This window comes from Typopeltis vanoorti, chromosome 2, assembly GCF_054136105.1.
Source record: "Typopeltis vanoorti isolate ZY-2024b chromosome 2, IOZ_Tvanoo_1.0, whole genome shotgun sequence".
NCBI classification, from domain to species: Eukaryota; Metazoa; Arthropoda; class Arachnida; order Uropygi; family Thelyphonidae; genus Typopeltis; species Typopeltis vanoorti.
In genome coordinates this window covers 87,574,507-87,589,029 of record NC_143550.1, presented here as the reverse complement: position 1 = coordinate 87,589,029, position 14,523 = coordinate 87,574,507, and the positions used below count along the sequence as shown (strand labels likewise).

At 35.3% G+C, this 14,523-nt stretch overlaps 1 protein-coding gene across 3 annotated transcripts in view; it reads left to right on the top strand.

The window, feature by feature from the left end:
- Positions 1-13,857, top strand: part of LOC150109230 (solute carrier family 35 member E3-like) — a 113,795-nt gene extending 99,938 nt beyond the window's left edge. For all 3 annotated transcript variants that reach the window (XM_090406483.1, XM_090406474.1, XM_090406468.1), the window contains exon 6: positions 13,728-13,857. In XM_090406483.1, the coding sequence (XP_090262609.1) occupies positions 13,728-13,775 (48 nt within the window). In that variant the 3' untranslated portion in view covers positions 13,776-13,857. The remainder of the gene's footprint in view (positions 1-13,727) is intronic.
- The last annotated feature ends 666 nt before the right edge of the window (positions 13,858-14,523 follow it).

Here is a 14,523-nt window from a genome sequence, read left to right as displayed (position 1 = left end):
TCACAGCATGTGTGTGCGACACTGGCGAATGTGGCCGGTGCCTGAAAGATACGACTAGTGGTGAGGCATGAAGCGGGACAGGAATAGGTACATATAAGAAACCGCATAACTCCGGATTCGTGTAAGTCGGGGTATGACTGTATTTTGTTCAGGCAGTCTGCAACTTTATTTCTTTATTTTTTTTAATATCTATCTTGCATACGTGAGGTACAAGAACTTATAGCACATCAGTACTGTGTGTGAGATGTAGATGAGGATCGAGAAAGAAGAAACCTGTTGACATTCTTCTCAAAGAGGTGTAGGTTGAAATTGCTGGGAAACACAATCATGAGGAAGACTGTTTAGAAGATAGAGGTAGATGGAATAAATGAGGAAGAGTAGAAGCAGGTTTGATGAGTTTGCAGTTGTACTGTCAAGGGATGTTGGTTTGGCAAAATATCATTCCTCTACTTGTCTAATAGCAAGTGGAGGAATGATGTTTGCCAATTCACTGAGCAGTGACCATGGAAGTACCTGTAGAAGAGACACAGAGATGAAACATTGCATCTGTGAGATAGACATTGAAATGAGCCTGTGAAGGAAGGGCCATCTATGAACCGAACTGTTCTCCTCTGAACAGCATCAAGAATTTTTAAGGAGGTTTTAGGTATACCACCCCAAATGTGTGTACAATATTCTAAGGATGGGCAGATTTGGGATTTATATAGAATTAGCAGCTGGGTGGGTGTAAAATAGCTTCTTGAGTTAAAAAGAATGCCTAGTTTTTTAAAAATTGAGGAGTCCATTGATGTGATGTTTGTGCTATGAGAGGCTGGAGGTAAATGTCAGTCCAAAAAGAGAGAGAGAGAGTTCATCATGTCTGTTTATGTGTGTATTACTGAGGATGAGCTGATCCTTAATGCAAAAGAAAAGGCAGGACTGTGTTTTGTTGGCATTGAAGGGGACTAGGTTATCATTTCCCCACTGAAGGATGAAATGGAGATCAGTTTTTAAGGCACTGCTTGCAGATGATCTTGATATAAGGAATGTCTAGGAACTGTGTGGTTTGTCAATAGAGTGATGAGGGGAGAGTGCTGCTATTGTCAGGAAAGCTATGGATAAGATTTGTAGTGATTGAGAGTAGATCATTTATGTATAAGTGAAAGAGGTTAAGTGAGAGAATGGAGCCCTGAGGTACTCCTGCATTGGTGGCAAAACTCAAAGAGAGGGTGCCGTCCAGAAAGAAAGATGGTTATCCAGTTACAGACAGTTGGTAGGTAGACTGAAGGAAGGCAGTTTTCAAACCAGATCTTGATGCTAAACACGGATGAAATCCTTGGAAATATCAAAAGCACACGTTTCTCCAAACCTTTCCATGGCATGTGTCCAGTGGTGAGTGATATAGGCTAAGATATCATCTGTGGATCTGGATTGGTGGAATCCATACTGGTGGTTGCTGATTAATTTGTGAGCTTCTAGTGAAGAAGTTGTCCATTGATAAGTTTCTCCATTATTTTAGAGAGGACTCAGGTGATGGCAACTGGTTTGGTAGGATTTTGTCCTCCCTTATTTGGAATGGGTTGGATATATGTTAGTTTCCATGAGATGGGATAGGTGCTGGCTGAGTATGGAAGATTGAAGACAGGTGTCATCTCTGGAGTGCAGTGTTTGAGTGTAACAGGAGAGATGCCATTGGGACCAGATGACGTATTCTGTATTCAGGTTGTTTAATATTCTTATGTCTTTCTGCTGAAAAGTCACAGCAGAAAGTCATAACTGTGACTTTTCAGCAGAAAGTTCAGTTGTTGGTATGGAAGGAGGTGATTTGCCTTCATTGTCTGTGCAGCAGTTAGAGGAAAAGAATGCTGTTAGGAGGTCAGCTTTTTTCCTTTGTGTGCTGTAACAGTGGTGCCATCTGGATGGGGAGGTGAGCAAACGAGGAAGGGGAAAGCACAAGTAAGCAGAAGCTGCTTCTGATGGCTTTTGCAAGGGACCAGAAGGCACAGCTGCTGTTTGGACAAGAGATAAGCTACCAGTGGCTTTTATGTAAGGGTGTTCAGTAAAACTTTACATGAGATGGAATTTGGCCTTGCTAAGTTAAAAATGAGAATATATATTTGGAATAGTACATGCACATGCATATAATATATATATATATATATATATATATCAAAAAATAATTTAATTTACTGAGCTCAGTTTTCCATACAGACTTATCAAGAGAACTAGACAGTTTTTTTTTTTTAAATAGCTTATCTCTCTGCACTTTTAAAAATCATGTGGTACTGGAATTCATATTGTGAAATCATGCTTTGATTATAAAATGTTGCGACTTCTTCCATTTGTGAGCCTCAGCCTGACCGTCTTCTTTTAACTGAATAAGGTCTTCATTTTGCCTCATGCTATTTGATTAACTCTTCCATGTTGTTTTCGTTAATCTTTAATTTCAGCCCTGCAAAAAGCTTTACAATTTTATCTGCATGTCTTTGCCATTCTTTTCAAAATTCTCTGGAACCATGTACAAACTGGGGTGCATTTTTCTCTACACAGAATTGAGACCATTTTGTATCACCTCATACCATGCTTTTACAGTGTTTCTAATGCCTTGATAAATATTGTAATGTTTCCAAAAATATTAGTGTCTCCTGCTGCAGCTAGTGCCTGTGCAATTAGCAAGCTTTGAAGTTCACAGTTACCTCCATTTTAGGAGTAATTGTAATTTCAACTTGTAAACTCTGCCTGAAAAGTTTTATAAATTCCTCTTCATATATACACACACACACACACACACACACACACCATATTTACTCGAATATAATTCACACTTTTTTCCCTGCAAAATTAAAGTTAAAAAATGGTGGTGCGAGAAGACGTGGGGATTTTTGGAACTAAAATGCAAGGAAAGGCTTATTGTGTTCATAGTATATGTTATTTATTTTCACGGTATTGATGACAACACAGAATGATAAGAAAATAATATTAACTTATTTGCTAATATTTCGCTGCTATTATGTCCAGCATCTTCAGAGCACAAAAATAGTTTCACAGTACACAAAACAACAATAATTTGGTATAACAGTGGGACTAGTTTTGCCATAACGATAGTGCCAGATGTAGTTTTTATGTTCACCAAGGTGGATGTCAACTGTTCTTCCTGTCTGTCGATAGCAAGCCCAGTCACAAGAACAGGGCACTTCATAAACTCCTGGATGTGATAAAGAAGAGAGTTTGTCCTTAGGTGAATGGATGAGAGTTGCTAATTTGACATAAGGTTTAAATACAGTGAAAGCTGATATTTATTGAATGCTTTAGATATCTTTTCAGATGTGCTTTGAATGTATGGGATGGTAACAGTTTTCCTGTGGTCTTGTGTGGTAGGCAATGGAGGGCATTTAATATTTTTTCTATCCTATGGAGATTGAATAGATTGACTAAGAAGGTGTGACGTAAGTGAGCGAGTTCAGCAGTAAGAGCAGTCGTTGTAACAAATAGCTCTAGTTCTGAGTTAGCACTTCCGGGATGATGATGTTGTGACTGTTTATACAAATATTCATAAAAAATACATCGGCACTATTGTTATGGCAAGTCAGGTCTAGCAGCAATGCCTTGGATACCACTTCACACAGCATCCATTGAAAGAAAACAAAAGTGCCACACAGAAGTCATAAGTCAAAGAGATTGTTTTTGGAATCAATAGAAGCTTTAAAACATATTCCAAACCTCAACATGTACGGCTGTATAAATTTACCAAAAACCTGGGAGACAGTAATTTTAAGATCAAATTAATATCTGTTTTCTCTTTTTCCAACATAGATGGCACCTAATTAGGGACTTTAGTTCCTTGTGTTCTCTCTTACAATTTTTTTTAAAACTAGTCCCACTGTTATACCAAATTGCTGTTGTTTTGCCTACTGTGACAAACTGCTTTTGCACTCATCAGTTCGGAAATTAAATTGATGTATTATCATCAGTTCGGAAACTAAAATTTTTGAGTTAAAAACTAAATTGACGTTTATAATTAAATCCTCAGTATTCATTATAATTTATAATTGATCAGATTATTTATAAAATGAATGCATTTAAATTTTAATTATCAATGTCATTTATGCGATCAGTGCTCACCTTCATCATGCGATATATTTGAATCTTTAGCGACAATGCTTCTGTAAATTAAAACAGTTTTAATCAAGGGCATTAGAAATGCATGTTTTTTTTAAAAAAAACTCTTGCCAATTATTTTAGGTGAAATCATTTATGGTTTGTTGACCGATACATCCAAGGGTTGTAGATAAGGTGTGAGATCACTAGGAATAATGGCCACATCGGTCTTCACATTTGAAAGTTGTTTTACTATTTCAGGTCCTAAGTGTCCATGGAAACTATCCCACACGAGAGATAGTTTCTCATATGCACATGATTGGTGCAGTATTAACAAAAGATCGTGCAACTCAACTACAAAGGCAAACTGAAGATTGTTGAGTTGAAATGCTGATTTTCTTCCACCGAATTCCAAAATATTTGAAACTGCCATAACAACATTCACTGTCTATTTCTTAAAGTTTTAAACTTTTTTCATGTGCGAGGTATATGCAAAACTTTTAATTTAGTTTTTTGTCAAGTATAATTAAGGGTACGAGATATATGTGAGAGTGAGTTATATTTAAGTAAATGCAGTATATATATATATATATATATCAAGAATTTGAACCTTGGCTCTTTTTCAGGAAACCATTCAACTGTTTTTTTTTTTTACCAATGAAGAACTTTTAACATGTGACATGTTGTTAAAACAAAATAATCCTCAAATGATTCAAGATCTTTCATAACCAGTATTTTAATTCCAATCTCCTCTCTATGCAGATAATTTAGTGAATCTCAATGCTAATAGAACACAATCCTATGTTATTCCTCAGAAGAAAGATTTTACTTCCCCTCTTTACTTTTTGATACTCTTTTGATCTTTAGTCAAGAATTGGTTGACTCTCATTTAGCCCTTCACAAATGCATCATATCCATCAACATTCAAACACTACTTCTTGCCTTCTTGACTGCTAACACTTTATAAATTCCCAAATCACTCAACCTCAGACTACTTTTTTGCATTTTTTGCTTGATGCTACCTGGAAGAGGGAGGGCAGTCTGCTTAATAGATGATCCCTTCTCTTATAAATTCTTTCCAATTTCTTTCTCATAGACTGTTGCTGCATTGTCTTTACATAGGTATATTCATGGATGTAAAATTGATCAATACTTCTAGACATATAAGAACACGAGGAGCTGCTGGTCACCATCCATACACGTTTCAGCTCTGACCATATCAAACCAAGGGTCTTCAGCTGTTCAAAAACTCATGTTTCACAATTTCTCTCCCCCCCAAATCACTTCCCCCCACATTTTGTGTGAAGCCAATATAAAAGGATGAAAAAAAATGGAAATTCTCCAACAACATATACATCACTAGCTGTAACTATGATGAGGGTGTTGTGTTGAGATGAGAGCAGAAAGCTTTGGGGACTGAAAGTCTTTCCTTAGTCATTTGCTCTCTTTCTGTCATGGGAACAGGTCATTTGGATTGGGAGAGGTTACAATGCTGTGTAGAGGTCTATTGCATGTGAATTGGAAATGGATATGAAACTAGTGACATGGATGAGAAAGTGGCTAATATACTGATATCTGTGATTAGGTAAGTCAATACTGGGTGGTGCAAAGAAAAGACAATTAAAGGTGACCAGTAATGTGCCACAAGACTAACTGGACCACTGCTGTTTCATTTGCCTGTTATTTATATATATATATATATATATATATATATATTTTTTTTTTTGCCTGATATTTTGTCCGAAGTGGGGGTGGGATATCCATTTCAATGAAGATACTAGATTGGGAAGGGCAATAGTATGTGCAATGTTCTGAAAGTAGTGCCTACATTGTGATTGCTTCCACCCAAGAGAGAGATGTCATTAAAATAATAATAAAACAAATAGTTTCATAGAGTTTTCAGTTGTGCTCCGACAACTTTGAATCTCTCATTTTTTTCTCATTTATTATCTTGTCACATGCTGTTGAACAATTCCTGAATGCTATATATATGGTTTGTTACACAGTGTGACTTATGCAGTAAGTTATATTTTTTCTTACCTTGAGTGTGAAATAGGGGACCAATAATAGAAAAATGAACTCTTTAACATTGCTATTGCTGCACATCATTTGATTATATTTGGAGAAAAAGGAGTCTGCAAGTTGGATAAAAAGAAAAAATCATATTAACAGATTTTTTTTCACATCAAGTAAACAGAAGCATTTAATGATCATCATGATCTTGAGGACCTGGGGGGGGGATTCCAAAAATAATACCTCATTTTGATAGCTCCTCATTCAAAAGAGATATATCACCAAAATAATAAAATGTTTTGCAGTCTCTACTTTATTTTCATACAGTGTTTCTCAACATAATCTTTCTTCCTTTCAATACTTTTTTGCACCATGTAACAAGATTTTTTCAGAGTTATCATGGTAAAACTCTTTCAGTTGTTTTCAGAACCATATTCTACCTCTGCATTGATTAGTTCATTATTTTCAAACAGAAAGCCATAAGATGTCTTGAGTTTAGGAAATGATAAGTTCAGTGGAGCAAATTTGAGTGATTAGGAAGGATTTTCTACCACTTCAATCTGATATCTGTTGAAGTGAATGCACTCATGTGGGCATATTGCAAAGTCAGTAGCTCTTCCTCAACACAAAAACACTTAATTTGTTGTTTTGGTCTTAACATAGCTTTGCAAATGATTGCTATCACTTTCACACTGCAATCCCATGAATGATACCTTTGTTGTCTAAAGATGGTCAACATGCACTTGCTGATGGCGAATTTTAAACTTTGAATATTGTTTTTAACTTAGTGAGGTAGGGCTGATAGATATTCCATAGATACTGAATTTTCATTTCAGATTCATAATGATAGTCCTGATTTTTATCACCAGTCACAATGCTTTCTTCTTAAGAAAGCCTTCCTTGTGGTAACATTAAAGCAATTGGCAATAAACTTTCAGTCTTGTCTGTGTTGTTTTGCTAGTCAACTGATGCACTACACAGACACACACACACACACACAGTGTGTGTGTGTGTGTGTCTGTGCGTGCACTTATCCCAATTCTGTAACAGTTTTGGTAACTTGCTAATCCAATGTTTAGTTTCAGTGGTAGTGATTAACTTTTCGGCTTCCTTCTTATGGAGTTCATCACCTAGAGTTTGTGGCTGCCTGCTTTGTGATCTGATCCATCATTAACATCAACTCTCATTGTTGAAAGTTTTTCACTTGGTTATACAATACATTAGAGATACCAAGAAATTATATACTTGGTTTAATCCTTTATCCAAGTGTAAGCAAAAAAAAAAAAAGTTTGTGTCTGAAGTATTTTCAGAACTGCGGCAACTCGTGGTAAAGGTGGTATGACTTCATATCACTTGCCTTTAGTATCCCATAATGCAAAACACTTCTCCTTGTGGACATGTATAATACTATGCATTATGGGAAAGGCCAGACTGGTTTTGACCTTTATTGAGGTCTCATCAGTGGGAACCAAACCCAGAGGTGATACCAAGGTTGAAGTAATGCAGAAGTCATATTTTTACATACGAGTTGCCAAAAGGTGTCACACCTTGGTATCACCTCTTGGCTGGCTCCCACTGACGAGATCTCAATACAGGTTGAAACCAGTCTGGGTAGTGACCTGTACCATAATGCATAGTATTATACATGTCTTCAAGGAGATGTGCTTTGCATTATGGGATACCAAGGCAAGTGATGTGAAGTCATACCACCTTTACCACGAGTTGCCTCAGTCCTGAAAATACTTCAGGCACAAACTTTGTTTGCTTACACCTGGATAAAGGATTAAACCAAGTAGTTCTCACTTTATGGAATTCCCTCTTTGCGAATTTATCGTTAAAAATTTTTTGGATCGGAATTTTTGTTTTAAATTGTGCCATCGCAGATTTTTAATGTGATGAGATAGTCTTTTTTTGGAAACAGATGCCTGCAAGAACTTACATCGCAAAAGAAGAATCCTCAATGTCAGCTTTTAAAGCATCAAAAGATTGCATCACTCTACTATTAGGAGGAAATTTTGCTGGCTTAGAACTCTTAAGTTAAAACCCTTATTTGTGCATCAATCAGAAAATCCAGAAGCTTAAAGGGAATTAATAAAGATACTCTTCCAGTAATTATGGAAGGCAAATAAGAAGGCTTGGCTCACGGGTTCGCAATTCGAAGATTGACTCATGCATCACTTCATTCCTGAAGGGAAACTGCATTGTGAGAAAAAACAAATTCCATTTAAAGTGCTTCTGATAATTGCCTATGCACCTAGCAATTCCTCACCAATAGCTTACATTTGCTCTAATATAAAAATAGTATTTTTACCTCCAAACACAACTTCTCTTTTACGACCAATGTATCAGGGAGTCATTGTGATATTTAAATCATATTATCTCAAAGATACTTTTGAAATGTTAATAAAAGCAACTGATAAAGATGGGGACTTTTCTGTCAAATAGTTTTGGAAGAGATTCAACATTTTAGACATAATTGGGGTAACCCAGATCTCCTGGCATAAAGTTTCCGAAAAAACTATGAAAGGAGTATGGCATAAACTTGTCCTCAGTTTAGTAATAATTCAGAAGGCTTTGTAGACCCAAAAGATTGTGAATTTTGAAACTCAAGCGATCTTAGGTGTGGTTAACCATGAGCTGCTTCAATCTCACACTATGCAACTCTCACCCAAATGATCTTGAATTAGAGGAACAAGAAAGAAACGAAGAAGATAACAAATATCAAGCTCCAACTCGGTTTTTCACTTTAAAAGGCCTAGAAGAAGCAAAGTTCTCAAAAGCTCAAGCAATCATTGAATCGCAAGATGCAGACTTTGAACGATTTAGTAAATATTCCTGTGAAATGAATAATACTTCTGCTTGCTATCGAGCTATTTTAAACGAAAAGGAACAAAAGTGAATTAAGCAGATGATCCTTGAGGGCTTCTTTGAAAAAAAAAAAAAAACAGATGCATCGAAGTTTCCTAATACATATATATCCTACTACCTCGACGGCTGCCAATTCACCAGGTGATATAGAAATGAGCTCATTTTTTTTTTCAAAGAATCTTTTTTAATTTAAAATTTTTCTTATGCATATTTTTTAAATATGTAAATCTTTGACCAATGAAGTCTTTTCTTATCATTTAATATTCATTTTATATTTTATATATTCCTTCTTACGAATGTAACTCTCACTTATAGCATTATCTCCCATAATGCAAAGCACATCTCCTTGCAGACATTATACATCTCCACAAGGAGATGTGTTTTGCATTATGGGAGATACCACAAGTTGCCCCAGTCCTGAAAATACTTCAGGCACAAACTTTGTATGCTTACACTTGGATCAAGAATTAAACCAAATATATAATTGGCAGTCTGTGATCAGTGATGAATTTTAATAGAACTCATATTTTCATGCATTAAAAATTGATTATCGAGCGCTGTTTTACATGCTTAAACTTTAAAAAAAAAATTTGTCCATTATGTAGCAATACCACTGTATGCTAAACTGTAGTGGAGAGATGAAGGAAGAGAACAAGAGACCAGTTACATTTCAAGGCCTCTCACACTCCAAGGATGATATACATATGGGGTGTGCTAGGTGTGCAGTGCATACCCATGGAATAGCAATATCACCAATAGTATAACATTATATTTGTTGTTAAAGACTCCCCTAATTGTTTCCTGGCTTCGCGTGATTCCTAAAATTAAACAATATAGAAATGCTTCATGAAGAAGACGCTTGTCGATGCGTAAACTGCATTGCATTTGTGTTAATAGCCTGCCTGTGTGGTCACAAATACAGACACCTTTGAGCCCTTTGAATACACACATACAGCATGGTGCGATGGGTCAAATTCTTAGCATTCCAGTGGTTTTAAACCACCCAGAAGGCGACGCAGGCTGTGCACCGAGACAATAGCATCCAGAAATCAGTGGGTGCGATTGGTTATTGTGTCAACCAATCCAATTTAACGTTGTCATGAGTTGCTGTTTTTGTTTGGAGTTTCATCTGTTTTGCATGTCTGAAGTGTGAACTAACGTGTTTAGGACCCTGATATAGACCAGTAAATTTTCTGTAAATAATTTAGAACTTTTTTTTCCCATATTTATCCTTGCTATCCTTGCTTTATTCAAGAGCATGGCAACAATGCTATATCGTGTCAAGGAAATAATGGCCTTCCCAGGAGATTTTTATACAATGAAGAGATAACATAAATCACAAGTCTTTTGCTCCGCAAGAAAATATTAATTCCACCATTGAAAATGACAAGAAACTATATTTTTGGTTTAATCCTTTATCCAAGTGTAAGCAAACAAAGTTTGTATGTGAAGTGACTTCACAACCTCCTTCAACTATAATGATGATTATAGTTGAAGGAGGTTGGAACTTGTGTATAAATAAGTAAAATGAGTTATTTCAGTCTTTCTTTGGTTCAGTCCTGAAAAATAATAATTTCACAAAAGATTACTTTTTCTGATTTCTGTGTATTATATGGCTGTATTTAAAAATCGTATCAAAACTCAAATCATCTGTGTCTCACTCTAGTATTTGCCAGTGATAATTTAATCTCACCACGATGCCTAAACCATTTGTGCTTCTCACATAAATGGTGCATGCGAAGCATAGCTATTGTTCATTTGACCTTTATGCTTTCCATATTTAAAATTATATTAATTGATAAATTAAAGTATTTAAAGTGGTTAGCGTATCTGCTCTCCAGCCAAAAGGCTGCGGGTTCAAATCCCGCCATGGGCATGGATGTTTGTGATCGTTTGTAGAAATATTAGTGATGGTGGTCGGTGGTAGATGGCATTAGTGTAGTTGCGATCAGGTTGGTGGAGACAGAATTGTAGAGCAGGTGCCCTCTCTCGATGAGTCTTTGGACTCCCTGGAGGTGTTAAATAATAATAATAATAAAAAAGTTATCCTACAATTAATTGCATTGGATCATTTAATATGAGTGCTGTGCACTCTGGAAACTTTTATACATCAATAAAAATACAATCACAGTCAAATTGATGTGACTTTTGTAGCATGGGTTGCATAAGCCACACGGCAGCACACCCAACCTAAATGGGCATGCAACACCACTGGTGGACATGCAGACATTATGACACCTCATATTTTCTGTTCAATGCTGGATGAGGAGTACTATATAAAATATTTGATGTAGTACCCAAACTTAGAATCTACCACTGCCTCTGTAGCAAATTTGGGAGAATGACATACATGCACTCTTCGATTGGAAAAGACCAGAGTTTGCTTTTCGCTATGATGAAAGGAATCTTTATAAAAACTTCACTTATCAAAGCCTGCTAAACAGGCATGTTGGAAGTTTTTTTTCACTTGGTTAGGCTATAAATTATATATTTAGTTTAATCCTTTATCGAAGTGTAAGCAAACAAAGTTTGCGCCTGAAGTATCTTCAGGCAACTCGTGCCACCTTTGCCACGAGTTGCCCCAGTTCTGAAGATACTTCAGGCACAAACTTTGTTTGCTTACACTTCGATAAAGGATTAAACTAAATATATAATTTATAGCTAAACAGGCATATTGGACAGAGAACACACACACTTAATTAAAAAATGCACAGTAAAAATACACCGGTGTCAAAAAGCTAAGGACAAACTACATTTTTACCTGTACATGAAAATATTTTCAAGGCTACAGCCAAATGTGGACATAAATTTATTAATAACATACCAATAAATTATATTACACAAAAAGTGTGTTATAAATTTCATACAAATCAAACTGCAACATGTTTTTAGCAAAAGTTAGAAATTTCCTAAGGATTTTTCCTAAGGATTTCCTAAGGAAATTTCCTTAGCAAATGTCTGGAATGCATTCTATTGGTGTGAAATACTGCCCAGAGCCTGGATACAGTGGCTATGTGAGATTCCAAACCTCTCTGGCAATATTAGTAATTCTGTGGCCTTCAAGCTTTCCAATAATTCTTCCCTGCATGAAATCATCTAGATGATGTCTGAGACATCCCAAGAAGTTTGCAACTCGATTCCTTCAAACACAATTCGCTTAGCACTACCTTTTTGCCTTTGATCCTGTTTGACTCCTTTGCATGTGATATGAATGAGTACCTTTCTACTCAGAATAATGAGTTATACAAATTGCCACAAGCTGATTTGTCTGAATTTGCAGCTGTAATCTTCAGAAATCATGTTCATCCTTAGGTTTTGGACACCTTGTATTATGTAGCAGGTAGTGGATTGTTTAGCATAGTATTCTCCTGTGATGACATCACAGAGATGCTATGTAATAACTCATTTTTTTCAGCATCACTGTCAGACATTGCAGTAATGATGATGATGACTTTCTTCTGGTATGGATGTCATTAAGTGACCGATGATATTTGTCACTGATCACTTAATGATATTTGTAGTAATAAGAAGAATTTAATATTTCTCATACATTTAATAAATATGAAGTAGATTTTTGAAACTGTGCCCAGGAAGTAATGAGGAACAAAAAAGGTCTAAAAGTATTGATGGTGATTTAAAAGTAATTACACTGCTTCTTGAGTATGTAGGGAGGATTTACAAAATATTGCTATCCTTGCTTTATTCGAGAGCATGGCAACAATGCTACATCATGTCAAGGAAATAATGGCCTTCCCAGGAGATTTTTATACAATGAAGAGAGAACATAAATCACAAGCCTTTTGCTCTCCAAGAAAATATTAATTCTAACATTGCATACTGAACTAGGCTTCATGAAAAACTTTGTCTTCTGAAAATTTTGCAGTTGAGAACTTAACTCCAATTCTGTGACATAAATATGAAGTATGTTTGTTGGAGCTCAAATTAAGGATACATTAAGAATTTGAAAATAATTGCATTAAAATAGACCAGAAGTCTGGAAATCATTCAGAGATATTGTTGTAAGGTTTTGGGGCAACAATAAAACCAGAATTAAAATAGTAGGATATCACTGAAAAAAATTCACTTCTGGACTTTCTTCCTGAAAATCTTGCAGTGACTGACGAATAGAACCAATGGTTACACTATGCTTTGTTGATATTCAAGAAACAGTTCAGGAAAAAATGTAATACTAATATGATAGTTGGGAAAGAAAAATTCTTTCCCAACTAGCTTATCCAATCATCTCTTATTTTTCAGTGTTCTAAACACCTCCCATATTTGTCACTCTCCCCCATCTTTCCTGCCAGTTTTGCTTAAATGCTTCTTTTGCTCATCTTATATCTTCCATTCTATTAAATGATCACACAATCTGTAATGTGTTAATTTCCAAGTTCTTTTTTGACATCTTCACTTTTAATATAATTCTATTAGTGATGCCATCTGTTCACTCCTCTAATTACTTTCAAAATTCCTATATTGATCTCCAATCTTTGATCCTCTTCAATCTATTTGTTAAAATTGGTTTGAATGTTCTCTTGTGTACTGATAATTTGGTGTTTTGGTTTATATCATTCATATTCCATAAAAATTTATTTAGCTGGCTTCACATTATGCAAATTTATTTCCATATTTAATTTGCCATCTTAACTGAACTTTATGCCTAAATAGCTAAAATGTTCTCTTGATTTACTCCGAAGAACACAGACGATGCATTCATATATATATAACTAATAGGTTTTAACTAATTAATTTTATTTTTTAATTTGTAGCTTCAAGAACAAAGACAGCTTCCTGATCTTCCCCATATCAATAAATGATTATGCTGCTATTTGAAAATATGTTTAATGACGTGTACACATTTTGAAATTGTCATAATAAAGAATTGTTAATTTAAACAAACTGTTCTTGAAATACTTTGGTATGCACATGTATATTTTATCTTCACTGGGTGACTACTAAGCTAGTCTTGCACAGTTAGTTGTAAATTTAATATATATGTCTGTACTTGAATATAAGGTGCACGTATATCACACTTCCAGGTTGGGCTGAACTTCAAGCATTTCATACCTGTTATACCTGTTCATGGACAGGAGTGCAGCATTTAATGGCACACATTATGTGCTTATCACTGCAGAATTACAAAGGGAAATGTTATAATTGTGGGTGGTACAGCAAATCTTTGTGGTGGAGTGAATGCCTGGTCTGTGACATGAATCCTTTATAGTGTTTAAGGTAAAACTAACAGAGGATGTTAGTTTTACCTAATTCCACTATGAAAAAAAAAAAAAAGATATCTACTTGTGAGTAATACAGTAAATTACTAGAATTGTTGTCAATAAAATTAAATGTAATTCTATAGAAACATGAGCTTAGTATATCTGCACAGACTGTGCAGATATACTAAGATACAATTATAGTTATATATTTATTACTATATATTACTTAGTATATATAATTATACAATTAAAAACTTAGAAAAGATTAGCTGAATTAAAGTGTACTATCTTCCCTAAAGGGGATAGATGTAGACCATCATATCTGTTTAAGTTGGGTGAGTGAAGTAAG